We start from the raw sequence: 18,932 nt of genomic DNA, 5'->3' as shown, positions 1-18,932 counted from the left end.
ATACTTTTCCGGACCATGATAGTCTCAGCCGATGCACTACCATAGACAAAGTCGACCGATACTTTCGTGGTGTAAACACGGCAAACAAAATCTCAAACACGACAAAACAAAACCTAGATCTAAGTGAATAAAATGAAGACATACTTTGATTATGACTTGTATGATTCTTCGACTTTGCCATACTGCTATCGATTCTTTAACTGATTGTATATCAAAGTAATTGGCCTGAAAACGAAATATATACTATATAAAAGTGTCCAAAAATGTTATTACCTAGACTTGTACCTCACCATATACCATGGAGTAAAAATCCATACTCTGAATGTACGCTGTTAGTAAAAACTGAGATATTTTTAGTTAAAAACAATATTGATATTCTAAAGTTGTGTAGTTTAAGTCATGTTGTAAGATGTTGTAAATTAACCCATGTTGGTTACGAAATTCATGTATGATGTCGGCATATTGCGAAAAATCTTAGGCTAATGTCGGGAGACTGCGAAAACTTCAGGTCGACCTGAGGTCAATCAATTCCAACCTCTTGGATTGTTGTAAGCAAACTCCCACTATATAAGGGAACGGATAAACACAGAAAATCATTCTAGAAAAGGTTATTCCACATAAGCCATTTTATAAAAAGTTATCTCACACAAGTCATTTTACGAGGTCATTACACAAAAGGTTATCCTACAATTCCATTTTTCAGTTCCTCGCCTAATACCCAAATCGCTCAAGGGACTGTACGCTCCGACTTAGTCAATCAATTCAACCTACTTCGTTATTAACTTTGTATTTAATATCCTATGGAAGCTTTCATGTAACATATAATACTTTCCTGTCTATCAATAAATTATCGTTAACCAATATTCCAAAACTTCCACAACACACACCGCCTTATATTCTTTAACGTCAACAACGCTATCACTCAGAGATCTAGGAGAAATAAGACATTGGCGGGTTTTTGGTAGCGATTCAGAACCAACCACCTCCAGCACAGGAACCTACCAACAACCCTAAATATATTCCACCGCGGGAATCCTCACTCTCCCCACACCAAAACCCTCCTATCGGAAAAACTTGACAAGACAACGTCTCGCTGGATAACAGTGATATTAAATCACCGGATGACTACGAAAAAATCGGTCTCACAGAACAAGGTCAAACATTTACCCAGAGTTGAGAAGTACTTTTGGATTTGGGAGAAGTAACCTTTGATTTGTCAACATTATATCTCTATGACAGTAAACTTGGGCTTTTTTCTTGAAAGTTTTTGAAGTTTGGATAATCATAGCAAATATCACTCAATGACAAAGATCACACTAAACTGGAAGAGAAGAGAAAATAAGATGTTAGTCCTTTTAGTGTATTTCCTTTTTTTTTTGTGCCATAACCTTTTGTTTCTTGCTTTATACTAATACTACTACCTTTTTTTCACTTTTTAAAGTATTTACGACAAAATATTCCTCATCTTTCAAAATATTTTCACAGATAACATAAACAATCATAACCATTTCCATGTTGGCACTCCAATAAATCAGATAATATGCGAGATCAGACAGCAAAGCGGGAAAAATATTTACAGGGACCAAGAATAAATTCCATAAAAATAGAATGGATTTACTCAGAATTTCTAATTTTGTGAGATCATCTTACAGAAGCATTTCAAATACATCTTTTGATTGCTGTAACATTTAAAATAACGTTCAATTAAAGAAGATATCACGGAGTGAATGATCATTATCACCATTTCAACTAACTTAACTTATTTTGAAATTTAATTCATATTTATATCTAACATTATTTTCACTACTAACTTTCATCGAGCCACGCAATCATTTCTAAAATATGGTAAACTGGATTAATAATGATTTCTACGGAATGAAACGTTTTTGGTAATGCAAGTTTGAAATTAATAGCAATTTGTCGGCCGATTTCTTCCATTCTTCAGTTTCTCAAGTTCCTCATTTCAACTAATTGTTTGGTAAATTCCAACTTTTTAAATTCCAGCAGTTAATGTTGTCTTGTTCGTTCAAATTGGCTGCATTTCATAAGTGTGCCTTCAATATGATCATTTTAGAAAGGAAGGCACCAAAACTTTTCATAAATTTTCCCAAAATTCACTTCTTTGATGCTTACAATAATTTAATGCCAGTGATTTGGATTCCGTATAGAATATTTAACATTACTTCTGTCTGTGCGACGACTTCAAAAGGTGATATCAGGTTAAGTAACTGGAACCTTACCAATTTTAATACCGCATTTCCTCATTTACAATATCGATTGTACTTCTCATTTCACGACTGAATTGAAGTGAGGGATTGGACGTTCAAATAAGCCGTATAGTTTTCGAGATTATTGGAAGTACATGTAATGAGTGAAATATAAGCAGCAATTTTACGGTAAGTCGAAGAATAACACTATTCAGCCCTTATTTACTCTGTGTATGTGGTACTTATCACTGCACAATACGAAACTGAATTAATATAAAGATTAACTAATTCAATTTCCTATTCGTGGCGTTCATAAAATATTTACGAAAGAAATGGAACAGTTCCACTTGTACTTACACATGTAACCTAATGAATTAGTCTAATCACACATATAAATATCTATTTCCCTGTCAAACATTCCAATAATGACAAGAGAAATATTAGGGCGCTTTAATTATGAAGTTCCAGGATTTTAGTTTCTAATCAGTGCTTCCTTTTGGCATTCATACTGATATCATTATCATTACGAGTATTTCTTTTTTCCGTCACATTCGCGTCTTTTTTCGTAAGAGAACCTCACAATTGCAGAAGACAAATTGTAGTTAAAATTTTTTCTGAATTTAATAAACAAGTTTGAATATAATTTATTCTTAAATTCATTCTTTATCTTATTATGCATGCTGGAAAGATGAGATTTCATAAATTAGCACATTTTGGAAGTTAGGAAGGATAGGGGAAATTATGAATGTTGAAATAATAAAGAGAACGATAAGGCAGCTTACGAATACCATCAGGCAACATTATTAACTGAAGAACAAAAGATAAGTAGATTCATCATATCTGCAAACCGTGTAGTTCTAAAAATTAAGTTCAAACTACTTGATATACTAAAAACTTTTGCCTAGAAAAAAATTTCAATAAAAATTCGAAGGTAAGATTTGATCCAATAACGTGAGCTTGAAAATGAGTTAGAAACTGGACGATTGCTATATCATTGTGAACAACCAGTACAGTGTTGAGAAAGGAAATATTGATCAGTGAATGAAAATCAACAATAGAAGGAAAATTAATTAGGTAAAGTAAAACTATGTGGCAGACCGAACAAATAACAATGATTCCAGCCTGAAAAAACTTTGCAAAAAAAGACTCAGTAAAAATCGCCACTTGGCATTTAAATGTAGGAAGTTGAAATCTTAGCAATATCACTTTGAAGATTTCTTTTAATTTTTAGAAAAGTATAAATATCAGTAGGCAATCATCCTCAACATTCTACTGGTAAAAGAAAAAATTTTTCTTTCCTTTGATAAATTGTCACGCAAATTGATATCTCATTATTATCATCACTACCGCATATAGCGTTCAGAATTTCTATGTTAAATTTTCAAAAACAAAAGCTGTGTCTTTTGATACCAAAAAAGAGTAATAACAGTCGAAATATTAGGTGGAATTGACAAAATACCTGAATACAACATTGCTAGATCTAATGAGGTGGTAACAACATATTATGATTCAGGAATACTGTAGTGCAGTTATCAGGAAAGCTAGACTTAAAAATCCTATCTATACAAAAATATATAACATCGTTACAGTGGAAAAAAATACATAGGAGTTTAAAAAAAGAAAAAATAAGAAAGAAGTGTTGCGAAGAACGAATTGTGATCATTAGGGCAAAATTAAACATCTAATGATAAAACAAGGGGTAATATTCTATAGACTAGTACAAAGCATAAAGATTTCAGGACTTGAAAGAAGAAATATTCAGAACTGATTTTTCATTTCTAAAACTTAAAATGTATACCGACGTTTCATCTATCGATATCGATCACATGCTATTTTAGCTAACTGGTTGTTGCTGTTTTCTTTACCTTCTTTTTGATCCGAGGTTTGCTTGTACTTTTCTTAGTAAGTGATGATGATGTGTGAGAATCCTGCAGTTTTCGCAATTTAAATGGCAAATTCATCTACAGTAGGAATTTTTAAATTCTATGATAAATTCAGCAATTCTTAATAAAAGCTTCCTGTTATCAAATTTAACCAAACTTAAATCCGAATAAACCGACATGCAAATAGTTGTCACTTCCTAAATCAATTTTGCGGGGAGTTAATGAACTACTTTGATGTATTTCTGGTTATTGTAAACGTTCCGTAAATTGTTTGATCTCACTATGCAAATTTATCATAATCAAAAAAATGATAACGTGACAGGTGGGAAAACTGAATAAAGTGATTAGGGTCATGAATCCCATCCGAAAAATCATGTTTTCCGTCTTCCGCATCCAATACTTCGAACACCAGGAGATATGTAACAATGAATGACCATATGAGACTAATAAAAGTAAGCCGTTGCAGTTATGTATTATACGAATATGGACTTGTTTTCTTACAGAGTCCTTCATTAAAATCTCAAGTTCCTATAATATATGAAAATATGCTTTGATTGTTGGTATGAAAAAAAATCTGTAGAAAACATAGACTCTACCTTTGTTTCTCCGAATTTTTCAAGCACTTCAATTTCCTGATCAGCTATCGTACTGCTTTCATCTCCACGTTTAATGCTTTGACCACTTCCTGTCGAATTATCCCTGTGTCTTTTGGAATTTGATCTACTCAAACTTCGTCGTACACGTTCAACCAATTTTGTTTCTGGAAGTGGAAGCAAGAAACTGTATTGTGATCTCTTGTTATTTTAACTATAAATTCAACTATGCTAATAACTTTTGGGAAAATATTCATAACACCAATATATTATAGATAAAATGATCTATCTGGGAGCTAAGGGGTATAAAATATATCTTTACATGCAAGAATTCTTAAATTCAACAAATTGATTACTATTTGACTACACATCTCAAGCGTTTGAAGGTGATTACGAAGCTTGATGTAGAGTAATTATTAATGGATCTCTTGCTTATAACCTGGTGGTTAGTTATTAAGCTTATTTGTGATTCAAATAATGTAACTTAAGCCAATACATAGTATTTTCTGGGTATGTTTGAAAGAACAAGTTATCTTACTCATAAGTTTAAATGGATTTCGACTTCCGCGGGATACGTTTCCGAACGGTGATTGACTACCCATTAATTCCTCGATATGAATGAGTGATGTATTTCGGCCGAGTACAGTTACTGCTACTGGTGATGGTGCTAAAGATGTTAACACCTAAAATCAAATAGATTATAAACAAATACGCCTAATTTAAACCTTAATTTTGATTTAAAAAAGTACATACACTTTTTGTAGCACTTCCAATGCCTTTTCCTACTTCACTAGTTTCAACGGAACGCGATTTGCGTATACCAAACAAAGATCGCTTGGAGTTTGGAAGAGTTTTTGATGCGTTTGCTTCCATTGTGTCAAATGCCTTTGCCATCAGACGTACTGATGGCTGGGTACCACGAGCTAGTTCAATTCGACGAATGTCATACAAAATATTCGTTCCTGCAATTAATAAATTACACTGAAATGTTCGGATAAGACCTTCTGATATGTGTCGGGTTCGTTGCATTCATCTTGTTCTCAATCCTTAAGGAGAATTTTCTAATAAGTTTTTTTTGAATTTCAAAAAATTTTTAATAATCTTCTACTATAAATTGTAGAAGAATTTTAGAATATACAAAATCAGCATTTTATAAAAGTTGGTTTACTTATGTCCAGTAGGATGTAAGTTTCATATTACCGGTACTATTTGTTCTCAAATGTAGATGTCCGGTTGATGAATCATCACCGTCATCCTGTCCATACGATGCAAAATCGTTGTCATCACATCGATCACGTGAAGCGGAACGTGAAATACTTTTAGGGATATAATGAAGACGGCCATCTTTATCGTATTCTACCACCATCTCCTTGTCTGAAACAGCACTGTCCGTTTTGCATTAAATTCGAAAATCAGAATCAGAAATTTCTGAAAGAAATGATTGCAAGTGCTCATAAAATAGATTTTCTTGTGAAGAACACTTTGGAATAGAATTACTAAGTATAAAAGTAGGTGGTGGGTCCGGAAATGGTGAAATTTTCTTAATTGGCGATTGTGTTCCATTAGTGATTGCTTCCAGTTGTCGAATTTCAACGGCGGAATTACTTTCGCTCAGTTGCTTCACTGTTGCTGTTAACCTAAAATTCGTGTTAACCTTGAAAATTGAGCAAACTGGTAAATTTAACTGCAACTAGTGAAATTTAGTGATATAAAGGTTATGAAGATGGGAGTATTCAAACCAACTGGTGTCATTCTTTCTTGCATTCGTTTTCAAACAACTTTATGTTTTCTAAAGTTAAGAACAGCTGCACACTGCTTAGATAACCAAATATATTTGTTAAGAAATTAAACAAGGAAATATAAAAAGTTCGTCCATAAAGGTACTGTCCTTTCACAGACTTGATAACGCTGTGCATACAGAAGTTGTGTAAATAGAATGCAATACTTGTATGATGATGTCGGAAGGGTACTGTAGGAATAGAATTGAGTCGGAGTAGTAGATTGTAAAGTTGCATCAGATGTTGCTTGCGATACAGAACTGGATTCACTTTCAGCCGGTCTAGGATTTTCATCAGTTTTGCTTTGTTTTTTTCCATTGCTAGAAATTAGATACATGTTTCAAAGGCTGGAAAGACTTGACTTTCACATAAAAGAATACCCAAATAGCCCAATGAGAAACGAGATGTAAATGTCCTATAGTTTACGCGTTAATGAGATGTCAAAGCTTTCAAGTATTTCAATTCATCATTAAAAAGCTGTGTCTATATTTCATTTTTCTCTTCCCATGGAAATAATGATGCATCCGATGATGATATCCGTTTGTAGCATACAAGTGGTACATCATCGACACAGTACTGAATGTAAACAAAAAAGAACCTGATCGGAAATGACTTGTATTCTTCCTCTTTCATTTGTTTCAGTTGAGAGATAAAAGCTTTCAAATTATCCAGTGAATCTTTCCCAATATTTGATGATTTATTTAGCGAATCAATTAGTATTTGCAACTAAATATTATTTACCGATTCAGTATAACACTCTCGTTATTACAAGACGATGATTGACAGTGCGAACGTTCATATCTTTGAAGGAGTATTAAAGATTATTTGCGATAATTTCAAATAATTTCACGTAAGTAAACTTAGATATGAATCGTCATTCAAAAATGGTTGTCGCTTCAAAATGCTCTTGTTCATATGTAAAAAACACACTAAGGACATGGAGAAGTTGAATAAAAAATTTTAAATGATAGAAATAGCATAGGTAATACTAAAGTAACTAAAGTATTACCCGATCAATAATTAATGAGAATTTGTACTTCCGCGTCAGCCGATGAACTTCGTTTAGATTTAGCATTTCTTGTAACCTTTCAAGTTCACTTTCTAAGAACTCTTTTGCACCTAATTGCATATCGCGAGCTTCCATTAAATTTCGTTGACTTATTTCCAATACTTTGATCTGTTCACGCAGCTGAAATCTTCTCTTTTATTTTCATTGTTTACCATTGTTAACAATAATTATGAAAATTTTAATGTAGATTGTGCTAAATCTGCATATTTTACAATGCAATGATCCAACATACATTTTTGATAGTTTTTTCTGATTCGTGCTGTTTGGCGAGATTCTCATTCACAAGTTCTTTCATTTTCATATTTAACCTTTCCACTTCTTTCGCATAAAAATTTTGATATTCCGCATACTTCTTTTGAACCATTTCAGCAGTTTTCAAAGCACTTTCCGTTACCTATAGTACTTTCTTTTCCGATAAAAATGGAAACAACTATTAAGCTAGCCCAGGAGCAAACTATAAACATTGTTTTAACTAAAATGCTATTCAAATAAGAATAATTGAAGGAGCATTTATAAATGAAGCAAAAAGTGGAGTTCTATTTCCTTCTATTTGACAAGAATTTACTTCTGTTTGACCATCTGAAGCAAATTTTAGTTTTTGATACCACTACATACAGATTATTTACACGTAAGAACTAAAATTTCATGCAGTAATGCACTGCGTGGAATTTTACAAATCTTTGCTTGTAAATGATCTATGATTGTATGGATGCACTTAGCTGAAAGACAATGCTGAACCACAATTAATTAGACTTAGCACTTAGCACTTATATCACACGACCACCAATGTTTAACTTAGATTAATTGAACTAGATAGTAACCTTGACATTTTGTGCATCGGCAATATTATTATTAGCCGAAGCTGTCATCCTCCTGGACTTAATATGAGATTTTTCAACATCCCATAAAGCACGATCAGCTTCATGAGTCTCTTTTGCCAATTTCAGATCAGCATTCAATTTGGTCACTTCTTCCTTCAAATCTTCTATCTGTTTGGCCTAAAAAAGACTTTTGATTTATACTTACAAATCGAAATTGCATTTACAAATCTTTAAATTATATTTATAATTCGATAATATCTTCCCAAAAATCATTATATTTATGTAGCACAAATGAAGAGCCAATCAAAATTCGAAATTTTCGAAATTAGGAAATTTACACAGAATTGGAGCAGAATGCCCAAAAGCATACCATATCGGCGCTTCTTCGCTCCAATTCTTTATGTCGTTTTATGTCACTTTCTGCACGGCATTGTTCCTCCGAAACTTTGCTTTCAAAATTATGCAGTGCTTCACGGTGATAATCACGATCCCGTCGAGCTTGCACCAACTAAAAATATACTTCTTAATTTCCCCGACCAATGTATTAAACAAAGATTCCAGTGAATTACACGGTAATTATACCTGTGAATGCAACGATTTATTCGTATCTTCCATGATTCGCATTCGGCTTGCAAACTTTTGCTGTAATGCATCGAGCTCAACATTACGGATCTGTAATATTTTGTGTTTGTCCTACAAGAGTACTTGGAGAATATTTTTGTTATAATGAGTAAATATGAAAGTACTAATTGTGCATATATTCAATGTTATTTTAAATATCTTTTAAATATCTTTTATGAGATCGAGTATAGCGAAGTACTTTTGTGTAACAGGTAATTCAGTGATTCAGTAAAACAAAAAGTAGTATTAAATGAGTTGTGACACAAGTTGAACCATATAGTGAGTCGAGAGATTATCGATAATTGTTTCAGCTACTAACATCTGCATATTCCTTTTGCTAAGAATATGAGAAAAAGACCTACACATTTTTAAACCTACACATTTCAGCAAGAATCAATAATGGTACCGGAAACCAATGGTACCTTTTCTTCTTGTCTCGCTTTATGTAATAAATCATTCTTATCTTTAGTCCATTTTTGTTGTAAAGAGGCAAGCTCCATGCGTAAATCTTCATTAACCCGTTTCGCATCTGAGATTTGATTTGTCAACTCTTTGTTCTGAACAATACATTGATTTAGAATAAACCTAACCATGAAAATTTTTGAAGTTATTCGCCACAAGAAGTATTACACATAAGAAGTATCATTAGAGTAGTTTGAAATGAGAAATGTACCAATTTCAATACGAATAGATAAGAAAAAAAAAAGAAATAGATAAGAAAAAAAAGACAAAGCCTTGAAATTCTAGGATGAAAAGTTATGAGGAATAAATGACAAATCAAAGAACAAAAACCTTCATTTGCAAAGTTGCGATTTGTTGATCTTTCAGATCGGCAATATCATCATTTTTCTGGTTTGCTAGTACTGGTGCTGCCGCTAACTGATGTTTAACGGTAACAGATGAACTGAGATCAGAGACAGTCGTTGTACCTATCATGGGATGAAGTAGAAATTTTTTTTTCTTTTTTTGTGGGTAGAAGCATAAATATAACTTTGTCAGGTATTTTTAAACACCTGGGAAAAGTTTGAAACTAATTGGTTTACAAGATAAATAATGGAGTCCTAACAATCACTTGGTACCAAATTACTTCCTCTCGGTAATTGATCGATGATAATACGATTTGGTTTATAAAAAAAAAGTCTGAACAAAGAAAAAGTACCTTCTGTGCTATCATTTGCGGCATCCTTATTAAGCTGTTTTCTTAAACACGCCAATTCATCCTCGAGCTTATCACGTTTTTCCTGCCAGGCCTTTTCCTTCTTTACGTAATTGTTACGTAACTTCTCTAGAAACCGGTTTCCTTTTAGTCTTAATATCCAAAAGATTCTACAATGGCTGGAATTTTAAACGGTTATTGAATTGCGAAATACGAATATATCATTTTTCTACAGAAAAAAGTGCTAACCGAGATCGATTAATGTTTCCTCGAATTTCTTCTTCAACATTGTCACTTCTGACTTCGATTTCGTTCTCTCCTCAGCCAATTTTTCCTTTTCCAAATTGAACATCGACTCCAATTTCTTGTATTTGATTTCAAACTCCTTAGCAGATCTACGGTTGGCTTCGATGTCCTTTAAAATAACATAAGTATAGATAAAAGGAAAGTATGACTCCCTTAAAAAGGAAAAAAATACATCAAAGATAAAGTAGGGGTAAAATAATGTGGATTGAAAATTCACCTGAATTTCTTTTTTCACAATAAGCAATTCTTTTTTCAACTTATCACATTTTTCATCTCGTTCCTGTATCATAAGAGCCTTCTCTGCCAGTGCTACAGTACGTGATTCCAACAAATGCTCCTGCTCTATCACATTCTTTTGCGCATCATTTAGCTTTGTATGTAAAATGCGGACCTTCAAAAGAATGGAAATGGAATGAATATTACTAAATTGTCCCAATTTCAAGTTCTAGTTCTATTTTTAGTGAATTTAATTATATTATCAGATTTCACCTTTGAATCTCACCTCATTTTCATAACTTTGCCTCTGTTTTTCAATTTCAGCAGTCCAACGATCTTCCGTCTGCAGCACTTGATTAGTGAGTTCCTGAAATAACAACAATGATGAAAGTAGCAATAATAATATCCAAACAATTAAGTAGGAAAAAAGCATGAAATTTCAGTACAACAACAGGAACAGTGTTGTTTTATCTATGGTACCTTATTTTTCTTCTTGTAGAACATAATTTCATCCTTCTGCGATAAGATGCATGTTTCACTTTCTTTGCATTTGCTACACGGTTTTGGCTCTGAATTCACGTTTGATATATTTTTCACTGGAGAACCTCGAGCGACGCTTGCTATATTAACCTAAAAATATTTCAAATAATATTCAGTGGTTAAAATTAACCACTGATTGGTATTATAACTATATTCTAAACATCATCTCTTTGATATATGGAAGAGACCCGGAGAACAAATTTATGGATGTTAAGTCAAATTATTATAGATAATGAAATGAAAAAACTAATCTATAATTGATTAAGCAATAACTACCTTGATTATGACTAGACAAAAATAATTTGGAACCATAGTCAATAATTAACTGTAATATTACACTATTTTTTTCAGCTTCATTTCATTTAAATGAATATTTAGGTGAAATTTTTAAGTACCCCAGCGCTTTGCAAGAATTATATTAATATTTATCTATCATTCATGAAAAACTAAATTTAAAATTCATTTCAAAATGTAGTTATTATCAATCACAGAGTTATTTCACAGAATAATGTCCTCATGATGAGTGACTAAGTTGTTTTCACTGATACTAAATTAACAAAAAAAAAGTTAAAAACCTTGTGTGCTTCAAGTAGCTGATGAACGTTATTTAATTCGGACATCACGCTTGCTAATTCAGCTATGATTGTTGCGCTGCTGTCCTTAGATAACGAACGCCGTCGTTCATCCTCAAAGGAAGAAGAGTAGCACAATACATGTTTTGTCTTAATGGGATATTCTACTTTTACTCATCATTTGCGTTAAACTCCTCTTCAAATAATAATTGAATGAGTATCACTAACATTATTTAGTAAAATAAATAGTAGGGAAATTTAATTTCATTTTTCAAAAGAAAAGACTTCTTTATTGGCGATCTAGAATCGAAGGAATACGAGAGAAGGACGAGGAGTTAGAACAATAGGATTCTCAGTGCTATTAGTGTTCCAGTGATAAAGTGTGTTTCTTCTGGTTGATCCTTTACAATTGCTTGAATTTATAAAAATTACAGAAAGATACCTTCTGAGCACTATCAATTTTTTCGATTTGTTTGCAAATTCGGTTTGTTTGTGCTTCCACAGATGCAAGTACTTCACAACACTGTTCAATCTATAAAATTCACTTAGCTTTCAAAAGGTATAAAATAGTATTATTCAATTAAAATTTAAGGAATTCCTTTTTGATTCCATTAAAAGGAAGCTAAATATAATTAATTATCATTTCATTTTAACCTCATCCGTGGTAGCGCTGTCAATCTGCGAGCAATTGATCGCATTTTTGGCTTTCTCTTCACTCAGTTGCCTTTCCAATTCTTCGCATTTATTTTTCAACGAATCCTTGAAAAATAAAGTGGAATTTCCATGCTAACTGCATATAAAATATGGTGAATAAATTAAAAATTCTGTATAACTGTCCCTCCAGAATGTCAATTTCTTGAGAATTTAAGGAGTTATAGGACGATATGAGAAGTGCAAACAAAGCATATTGTATACATTTATTTAGATGTATTACTTGCAAAATATAAAGGTCTCTGACATGCTGAATATTCTATCAAATAAAGAGTACACGAAGACTTCGATGTGTGATAAAGTCCTTAGAAAGGTAAAATGGAATGAAAAATGCTTCAAAACTTGGCATAAACCAGCAGAAAATGAACTGCTACAAAGAAAAAAGTTCCAATACTTTTTGTTGCTAAAAAAATTGTTGCATAAAAGAGTGCCAATTCAAAACACTCGTTTACACTATATGCTTACCATATAAGCTGTTTCATTACCGCCTTCCTTTACAATTCTTCGGTGAAGATTTGAACAACGATCATTCACCAATAGAAGTTGATTGTTCAATAATTCAACCTTAATAAATCCTTGAAATTAGAAGTTCTACAGCATTAGGAAGGAATTTTTAAGTAATTTCGTCAAAAAAAAGGTTTATGTCTCGTATGATCCAGATAAGTTAACTCTTGAATGTTAATTGGCTTGAAGCTTGAATGGAACATCGTGGCAACTATTAATGCTAATTTCTTTTACATTACCTGTATGGATTTCTTTTTTAATACAATTACAAGAACAGCGCATTTGTGCCAGTATCAAAATTTACGCTAGACTGAGATGTGGCATAATTTATGTTTAAAGACTAGAGGACCTTTGTAGCCATGGAGATCAATTTTTGATTATCTGATTGAAGCATCATCCGTTTAAGCTCCATCAACTCGGTTTCGATAATTCTCTTATGCTCCCTTTCTATTCGTAACTCAGCTTGAGCTAAAATAATGTTATTATTAAAAGAGTCACATGAAGAGATGCATTAAGGAGGAACATATCAGTAAACCATAAACCTTTGTAAATGAAAGATTTCTGAAACTCATGCAATTTGAATACTATGCATCTAATGACCATCAAATTATATTTGTAATATTTTAAAGAGATGAAAGAAAAAATGAACATTTTTCTGATGGTACTGATGAATTAAGCTCGTTTTGCTGCTTTAGTTGCAATGACAAGTCCAGGTTTTTACGTTCTAATTCACTGATTGTTGTCATCAGCTTGCCAATATCACGTTGCATTTCTGGTGGTACTTCGAATTGTTTCGCCTTCAAAAAAAGAAAAAGCATTTATTACTTCTGAAAAATTTAGAATTTTCAAAAAAAGGAGGTCCAAGAATTTAACAATTCTTTGCCATCATTTTACATTATTTTATCAAAAAAGCATGTACATATTCGAACGAATTTAACGGTCAAAAACTTAGAAGTAAGTAGAATTAATGCCAATTATACAAAACCTATTTTGTTTTGATGACTAATAGTTTATCGCTGTTTTTTGAAGTTTGATTAAAACACAAAAATTATAAGGCGTTGATAAGCCCAAAACTTACTTTTCCGTCAATAATTTCTCCGTTTTCTGAAGTTTTTTTTGAATCCAATTCCATTTCCATAATTCTACAGATACGATTAATTATTTGTGTAAAAAAAAGCGATTAAATAATTGGAAAAAAGTGAATTTTTGAAGATGGATCAATGTAAGATAAAACTAGAGAAAATATTATGGGAGAGGTTGAAGATCTATTACTTTCAACATTTATAAAGTGCTTGCAAGTCAAAAAATTATGATATTCTATGCAAATGTTATAATTCAAAAGTTAAAAGAATGGTAAAATATTAAGTGGATATAAGGATACTGTAATAATCGTCATACAACAGAAAAATGTACCATTCATGCAGCAAGCAATTGGAAAAAAACGATATTTTTTTCGGGAAGAAAATTTATTACTTCTTTGAAAGATGAATGTTTTTCTTTTCCAGACGTTCTACTTTGGTCGACAAATGCTCCATTTCATGTTCAGCAAGTTCCAATTGCATTTGTGCATGCCCTTCACTGAAATTGCACTCTGAGGTGTACGTTTAATAAGTACCTACCATGCTATGCTTCTTATACAGATGATATGAAAGTTATAGAATGATAATAATGACACTTTGAGATTTTAAAAAGAATTAAATGTTAATCATTTGAAAATTTTAGGTAGAGTGATTGCATTGTCATTTTGCTTTATTCATTTTCTCATCCATTTTTTGCTTCTTTTAATATTAGACTGTTGAATAATACACCAACAAGCTATTATCATTTACAGCACATCGCTTATCACTAGCACACACTGCTTGTAAGCAGTACTGAAGGTGAATAAGAATAGAATTATTTTAAACGAAAACTGACACAAAGTTGGGAATTTTCTCAGCCAAAATGATATACTGTTATCAGTTATTATGATTTTTGACAAGTAGCACTAGAAAAATAAATACTAAGCAAATGTGATGGTTTATATTATTTAAAGGAGCTTGTGATAAGTGATATGGCGCAAACGATATCTTACCACTTGATATTGTAATGAGGGAATAGGTGAGGGGTTTGTATAAAATGTCAGTGACCAACAACAGAATCAAAAGCGTCAAAATAATTCAACAATTCCAAATCAGTTATGCCTTCTTAAACACGTGCATACCGTTATCGGTGTGCAAACTGTATGATGATTCAGCTCAGTTATAGTTCTCTGATTGACCGAAATCCATGTTTTTATTGAACTACTTGAACTCTATTTCAGTAAAACTCAAATATATTACGAAGTTGAAAATGATCTGCATAAATATAAAAGAGAAGCTAAATTAAACCACAGGGTAGTATTTAAATAATGGTTATGAAATTAGCGGAATTTTACCTGAATGAGCGTAGCATTGGTGGTCTCTTTACTGTCTTTAACCTCGTTAATTTTCTCAGCAGTTCTTCATTCTCATTTTCAACATCCTGAATTTTCATAGTTTAGAATTTGAAATTGTTTAAAACCAAATCATTGCAAATTTTACTAACTTGCAATCTAAGTTGCATTCGACGCAAATCTTCTTCTGCAAATTTTAATTGATCTCTCAAATCCGCTTCACGTTCAAGTATATCTTGTATTTCTTTACTGGTATTGGAACTGGTAGAGTTATTCAACAGATCTGCGCTACCTTTTTTCTGCAAAAAAAAAGAAAAAGAAATAGAGTAACTAAGATTTTTTCCACATTCTCTTCCAATTCTTGCTGAAATTCTGCGGTTAACTGCATTATTTCTGCAATGTTGAAAATATTGAAATTATTACTAATAATAAAGAACAAAGAATAGAGAACGATAATGATTTTAATACTGAATTGATGTATGTCAGTTAAACGAGAAATCCGAAAGTATTAATAAATCAAAGATACCGATTGTAATTCTGTCCGATTTCGCGCTTCTCGCCATTTGTTTTGCGTTTGTAACTCTCTAATTTTATCTTTCATATAAAAGACTTCGTCCTATAAAAAGTCAACAAGTACTTTTGAAGACAAAGAAGGATGAGAAAGTATGAATGAAAATTTCTGGATTATTTTCAAAAAATATGCTCATATACCCTCGATATAAGGTAATAGGATCAAGTATCTTCAATGCATTGATTACTACTACTGCTATCTTACCTCCAATTTATATCGTTTCTCTTCTGCAGTTTCAAGTTCATTATGCAATCTAACAGAAACTTCTTTAGCAATTCTTAGCTCTGATTCGAGTTCTCTTATGCGTATCGTGTCCAACTGTTTCCCAGTTGTTTGCAATCCACCAGTTACAGACGAGGCCTCTAGTAAATCCTGTAAAAAAATCGATCAGGAATCTACCACTGAAGCTTGAAATCAGTGTAGAGCGAGAGTTTTCGATTTCATCAATTTTCTACCTCATCTCAAAAAAGATATTTGGAATCTAATCTGCAGGAACTCTTTGACTTCCTGCTACTTTGCTAAAAGAGCTAATTTTTATAGTAATACTTGAATCTTAGCTTACACCAGTAATCAAACTTATACTTTTACTTTATCACTGTTCTAATAAGTAAATTTGGAAATTTTTTTCAAATCTAAAATAAATTTTAAAAAAAGAGATTGCAGAGAAACGCATACAAACAAAAAGTATTTTATAGATATTCAGAATAAATGTTTTGATGATGATAATATGACAAAATTGTCAAGTAGTTGACCTACCTTCACCTTAACTTCAAGATGTTGCTTTTCGGCATCGAGCTCATCACGTGTACGTTCTGACTTGCGAAGTTTGAATTGTAAAATTCGACAATTTTTGGCATTTTGCTCCAATTCGCGTTGGAGTTCACGAAATTCTTCAATTTCTTCCTCACGGTACTGATCCTGTTAAGAACCTTTCCAGTGAGATAATATAAATAAATCATTAAGTGAATGGATTCGAAAATGAATGCGAAATGGTTATTCCTAAGAAATTGATAACAAAGTCCATCATAAACTAAGCTATGAATTTTTCTCATCCAAACTACCATCAGATCTATGCGGATTCAGTTCCTTGCAACGCGTGAAGAACAAAATCACTATCTCTCAATTCTGTCTTTCAATGTTCCTCATCTTAATCCATCAACACTAATAAACGGAAATGTGAAGTTAATGACTACACTAACTTGCATTTCTTCGATTTCTTGTTGTAAATCTTTGATATCCGCTTTCAGCGACTCATTCTCCTCCATCAACTCATCGCATAACGATTCAGAGGCTTTCAATTTGTCCGCTAGTTTTGCGGTCATTTCACTACGACTATCACTTGAACCTTCACATTCCTGTTTTGAAATGATTTTAAGAATTTATTTAACATCTCTTTTTAAAATACAAAGTACGATATTGATTATAAATCGTCGGTTGAATTTTCAATCTATAAATTTTGGAGGAATGGTCTTTCTAATTCAAGATGCTCATCTCATAACTTGTTAATTTGAATTTGGAACTAATAACTAGAAGAAAAAGATTTGTTACCTTACCATTTTATAAAATAACAGTACCTGCAATTCTCGAAGTTCACATTTTAGAACAGTATTTTCGTCACGATAATCTTGAATGCAATTTTCCGCCTCAGCTAATCGCTCTTCTAGCATTTCAATCAGCGATTCATCGCCTGAATATTCGCGCTTCTCTCTTTAAAAAAAAAACAAATTCTGCGCATCTGTATTGGAGAATTAGTTTCCTTCCTATCTCTTATGAATTCAGACTTTTGTCTTCTCAATTCTCGAATAATACCAAGGTCGATTTGAAATGAGACAAAAAGAAAGTGTGGATGTCTAAATCTTCCATAAGGAAATAAATATAAATTCTCATGTGACTTTCTCGATGAAAATTCAAGAATTCCCAACCTTCTTAACATCCACTTTTGCCTTTCATCCTTCAATTTAGTTACTTCTTCCCTTAAGTGTGCTATTTCTGCCTTCATCATTGTTGCATCGAAATTCTGCGCAAAATAAATTAATTTATTTAATAAAAATCTCAAATCATTTTAAATCCAATACTATTTCATACCTTAATAAGACTTTTCATCTTACCTTCTTCTTTGCATTGTCACATTACAATTTAGTATTCGAAACAGTTTCTAGCAGCAATTTTGCATATTTCTTGCACTATTTCAACGTTAATCTTGCATATCAGAATTACTGGAAATCAGGAAAATTTCAATTCCTGATCAAATATATCAAGAATCAGTTTCATTTATGCTATTACTTTAACTTTCTTGATCAAATCGCTGATAATTTGTTGACAACATCTCACTAATATTCTCATTTAGATATCATTAATGATAAAAACAAAAAAAAAAGAAAAGAAAATCTATCAAACAGTTTCTCTCGCCATCATTTTCAGCTTTTTCCTGTTTTCAACGAAATGATACAAACCAAATCGCCTTCCATAGGAGTCATTGCTCGTTCATCGTCCTGTATACTTTCAGAAATTGCTGTATTCATACTTTTCGTATCTGATATACTTTCAACAGATTTTTCACTTGACATATCTTTTGAATTAATTGATTTATATGAAGTATATGAAGTTGTATCTTCCTCGACACCTATAAATCAAACAGTTTATTGTACGAAAAAGAATGTATTCATGAGAGAAAAATAATATCAAACCGATTAAATAATGATAAATACAAGTGATGATGGGAAAACTTAAAAGTTTAATTGAAATATGAGCTGATGCTTAAACTTCAATCCACAAAAGGTAAAATCAACAAGCCTCATTCATCTTAAACCGCTATGTGCAAATATGTAGCTAACTAACTAAGTAACTGATTATATTATACTACACTATGAATTGCTAATTAGACATTGTCGTATTTCGTGAAGCATTGAGCTCGGAAATGGAGCAGAAGAGAAGCCAACAGATGAGAGACTATTCAAAATAGATTCAAAATGCT

General features: G+C 32.1%; 2 protein-coding genes across 2 annotated transcripts in view; both read right to left on the bottom strand.

The window, feature by feature from the left end:
• Positions 1 to 231, bottom strand: part of LOAG_16380 (ribosomal protein L29e) — a 1,865-nt gene extending 1,634 nt beyond the window's left edge. The window contains exon 1 of the mRNA XM_020449034.1: positions 145 to 231. Coding sequence (XP_020307487.1) covers positions 145 to 181 — 37 coding nt within the window. The 5' untranslated portion in view covers positions 182 to 231. The remainder of the gene's footprint in view (positions 1 to 144) is intronic.
• A 3,814-nt stretch (positions 232 to 4,045) lies between these two features.
• The window catches only part of LOAG_16379 (CBR-TAG-241 protein), a gene marked incomplete at both ends in the record, with an annotated part of 16,723 nt that continues 1,836 nt past the window's right edge, over positions 4,046 to 18,932 (bottom strand). Inside the window, 37 exons of the mRNA XM_020449033.1 lie at positions 4,046 to 4,135; positions 4,687 to 4,850; positions 5,222 to 5,366; positions 5,437 to 5,645; positions 5,884 to 6,057; positions 6,181 to 6,320; positions 6,629 to 6,781; positions 7,060 to 7,187; positions 7,471 to 7,650; positions 7,763 to 7,924; positions 8,352 to 8,528; positions 8,722 to 8,859; positions 8,934 to 9,023; positions 9,395 to 9,529; positions 9,765 to 9,901; positions 10,132 to 10,257; positions 10,378 to 10,543; positions 10,652 to 10,825; positions 10,937 to 11,017; positions 11,131 to 11,280; positions 11,766 to 11,876; positions 12,205 to 12,294; positions 12,417 to 12,521; positions 12,939 to 13,037; positions 13,327 to 13,445; positions 13,627 to 13,774; positions 14,056 to 14,119; positions 14,451 to 14,555; positions 15,391 to 15,476; positions 15,540 to 15,686; positions 15,914 to 16,003; positions 16,163 to 16,330; positions 16,715 to 16,876; positions 17,158 to 17,313; positions 17,533 to 17,665; positions 17,881 to 17,975; positions 18,412 to 18,581. Of these exons, the coding sequence (XP_020307486.1) occupies positions 4,046 to 4,135; positions 4,687 to 4,850; positions 5,222 to 5,366; positions 5,437 to 5,645; positions 5,884 to 6,057; positions 6,181 to 6,320; positions 6,629 to 6,781; positions 7,060 to 7,187; positions 7,471 to 7,650; positions 7,763 to 7,924; positions 8,352 to 8,528; positions 8,722 to 8,859; positions 8,934 to 9,023; positions 9,395 to 9,529; positions 9,765 to 9,901; positions 10,132 to 10,257; positions 10,378 to 10,543; positions 10,652 to 10,825; positions 10,937 to 11,017; positions 11,131 to 11,280; positions 11,766 to 11,876; positions 12,205 to 12,294; positions 12,417 to 12,521; positions 12,939 to 13,037; positions 13,327 to 13,445; positions 13,627 to 13,774; positions 14,056 to 14,119; positions 14,451 to 14,555; positions 15,391 to 15,476; positions 15,540 to 15,686; positions 15,914 to 16,003; positions 16,163 to 16,330; positions 16,715 to 16,876; positions 17,158 to 17,313; positions 17,533 to 17,665; positions 17,881 to 17,975; positions 18,412 to 18,581 (4,967 nt within the window). The remainder of the gene's footprint in view (positions 4,136 to 4,686; positions 4,851 to 5,221; positions 5,367 to 5,436; positions 5,646 to 5,883; positions 6,058 to 6,180; positions 6,321 to 6,628; positions 6,782 to 7,059; positions 7,188 to 7,470; positions 7,651 to 7,762; positions 7,925 to 8,351; positions 8,529 to 8,721; positions 8,860 to 8,933; positions 9,024 to 9,394; positions 9,530 to 9,764; positions 9,902 to 10,131; positions 10,258 to 10,377; positions 10,544 to 10,651; positions 10,826 to 10,936; positions 11,018 to 11,130; positions 11,281 to 11,765; positions 11,877 to 12,204; positions 12,295 to 12,416; positions 12,522 to 12,938; positions 13,038 to 13,326; positions 13,446 to 13,626; positions 13,775 to 14,055; positions 14,120 to 14,450; positions 14,556 to 15,390; positions 15,477 to 15,539; positions 15,687 to 15,913; positions 16,004 to 16,162; positions 16,331 to 16,714; positions 16,877 to 17,157; positions 17,314 to 17,532; positions 17,666 to 17,880; positions 17,976 to 18,411; positions 18,582 to 18,932) is intronic.

Source organism: Loa loa (assembly GCF_000183805.2).
Source record: "Loa loa unplaced genomic scaffold supercont3.2, whole genome shotgun sequence".
Lineage (NCBI taxonomy): Eukaryota > Metazoa > Nematoda > Chromadorea > Rhabditida > Onchocercidae > Loa > Loa loa.
The sequence above is the reverse complement of the archived record's forward strand: the minus strand, read 5'-3'. Positions and strand labels throughout refer to the sequence as shown.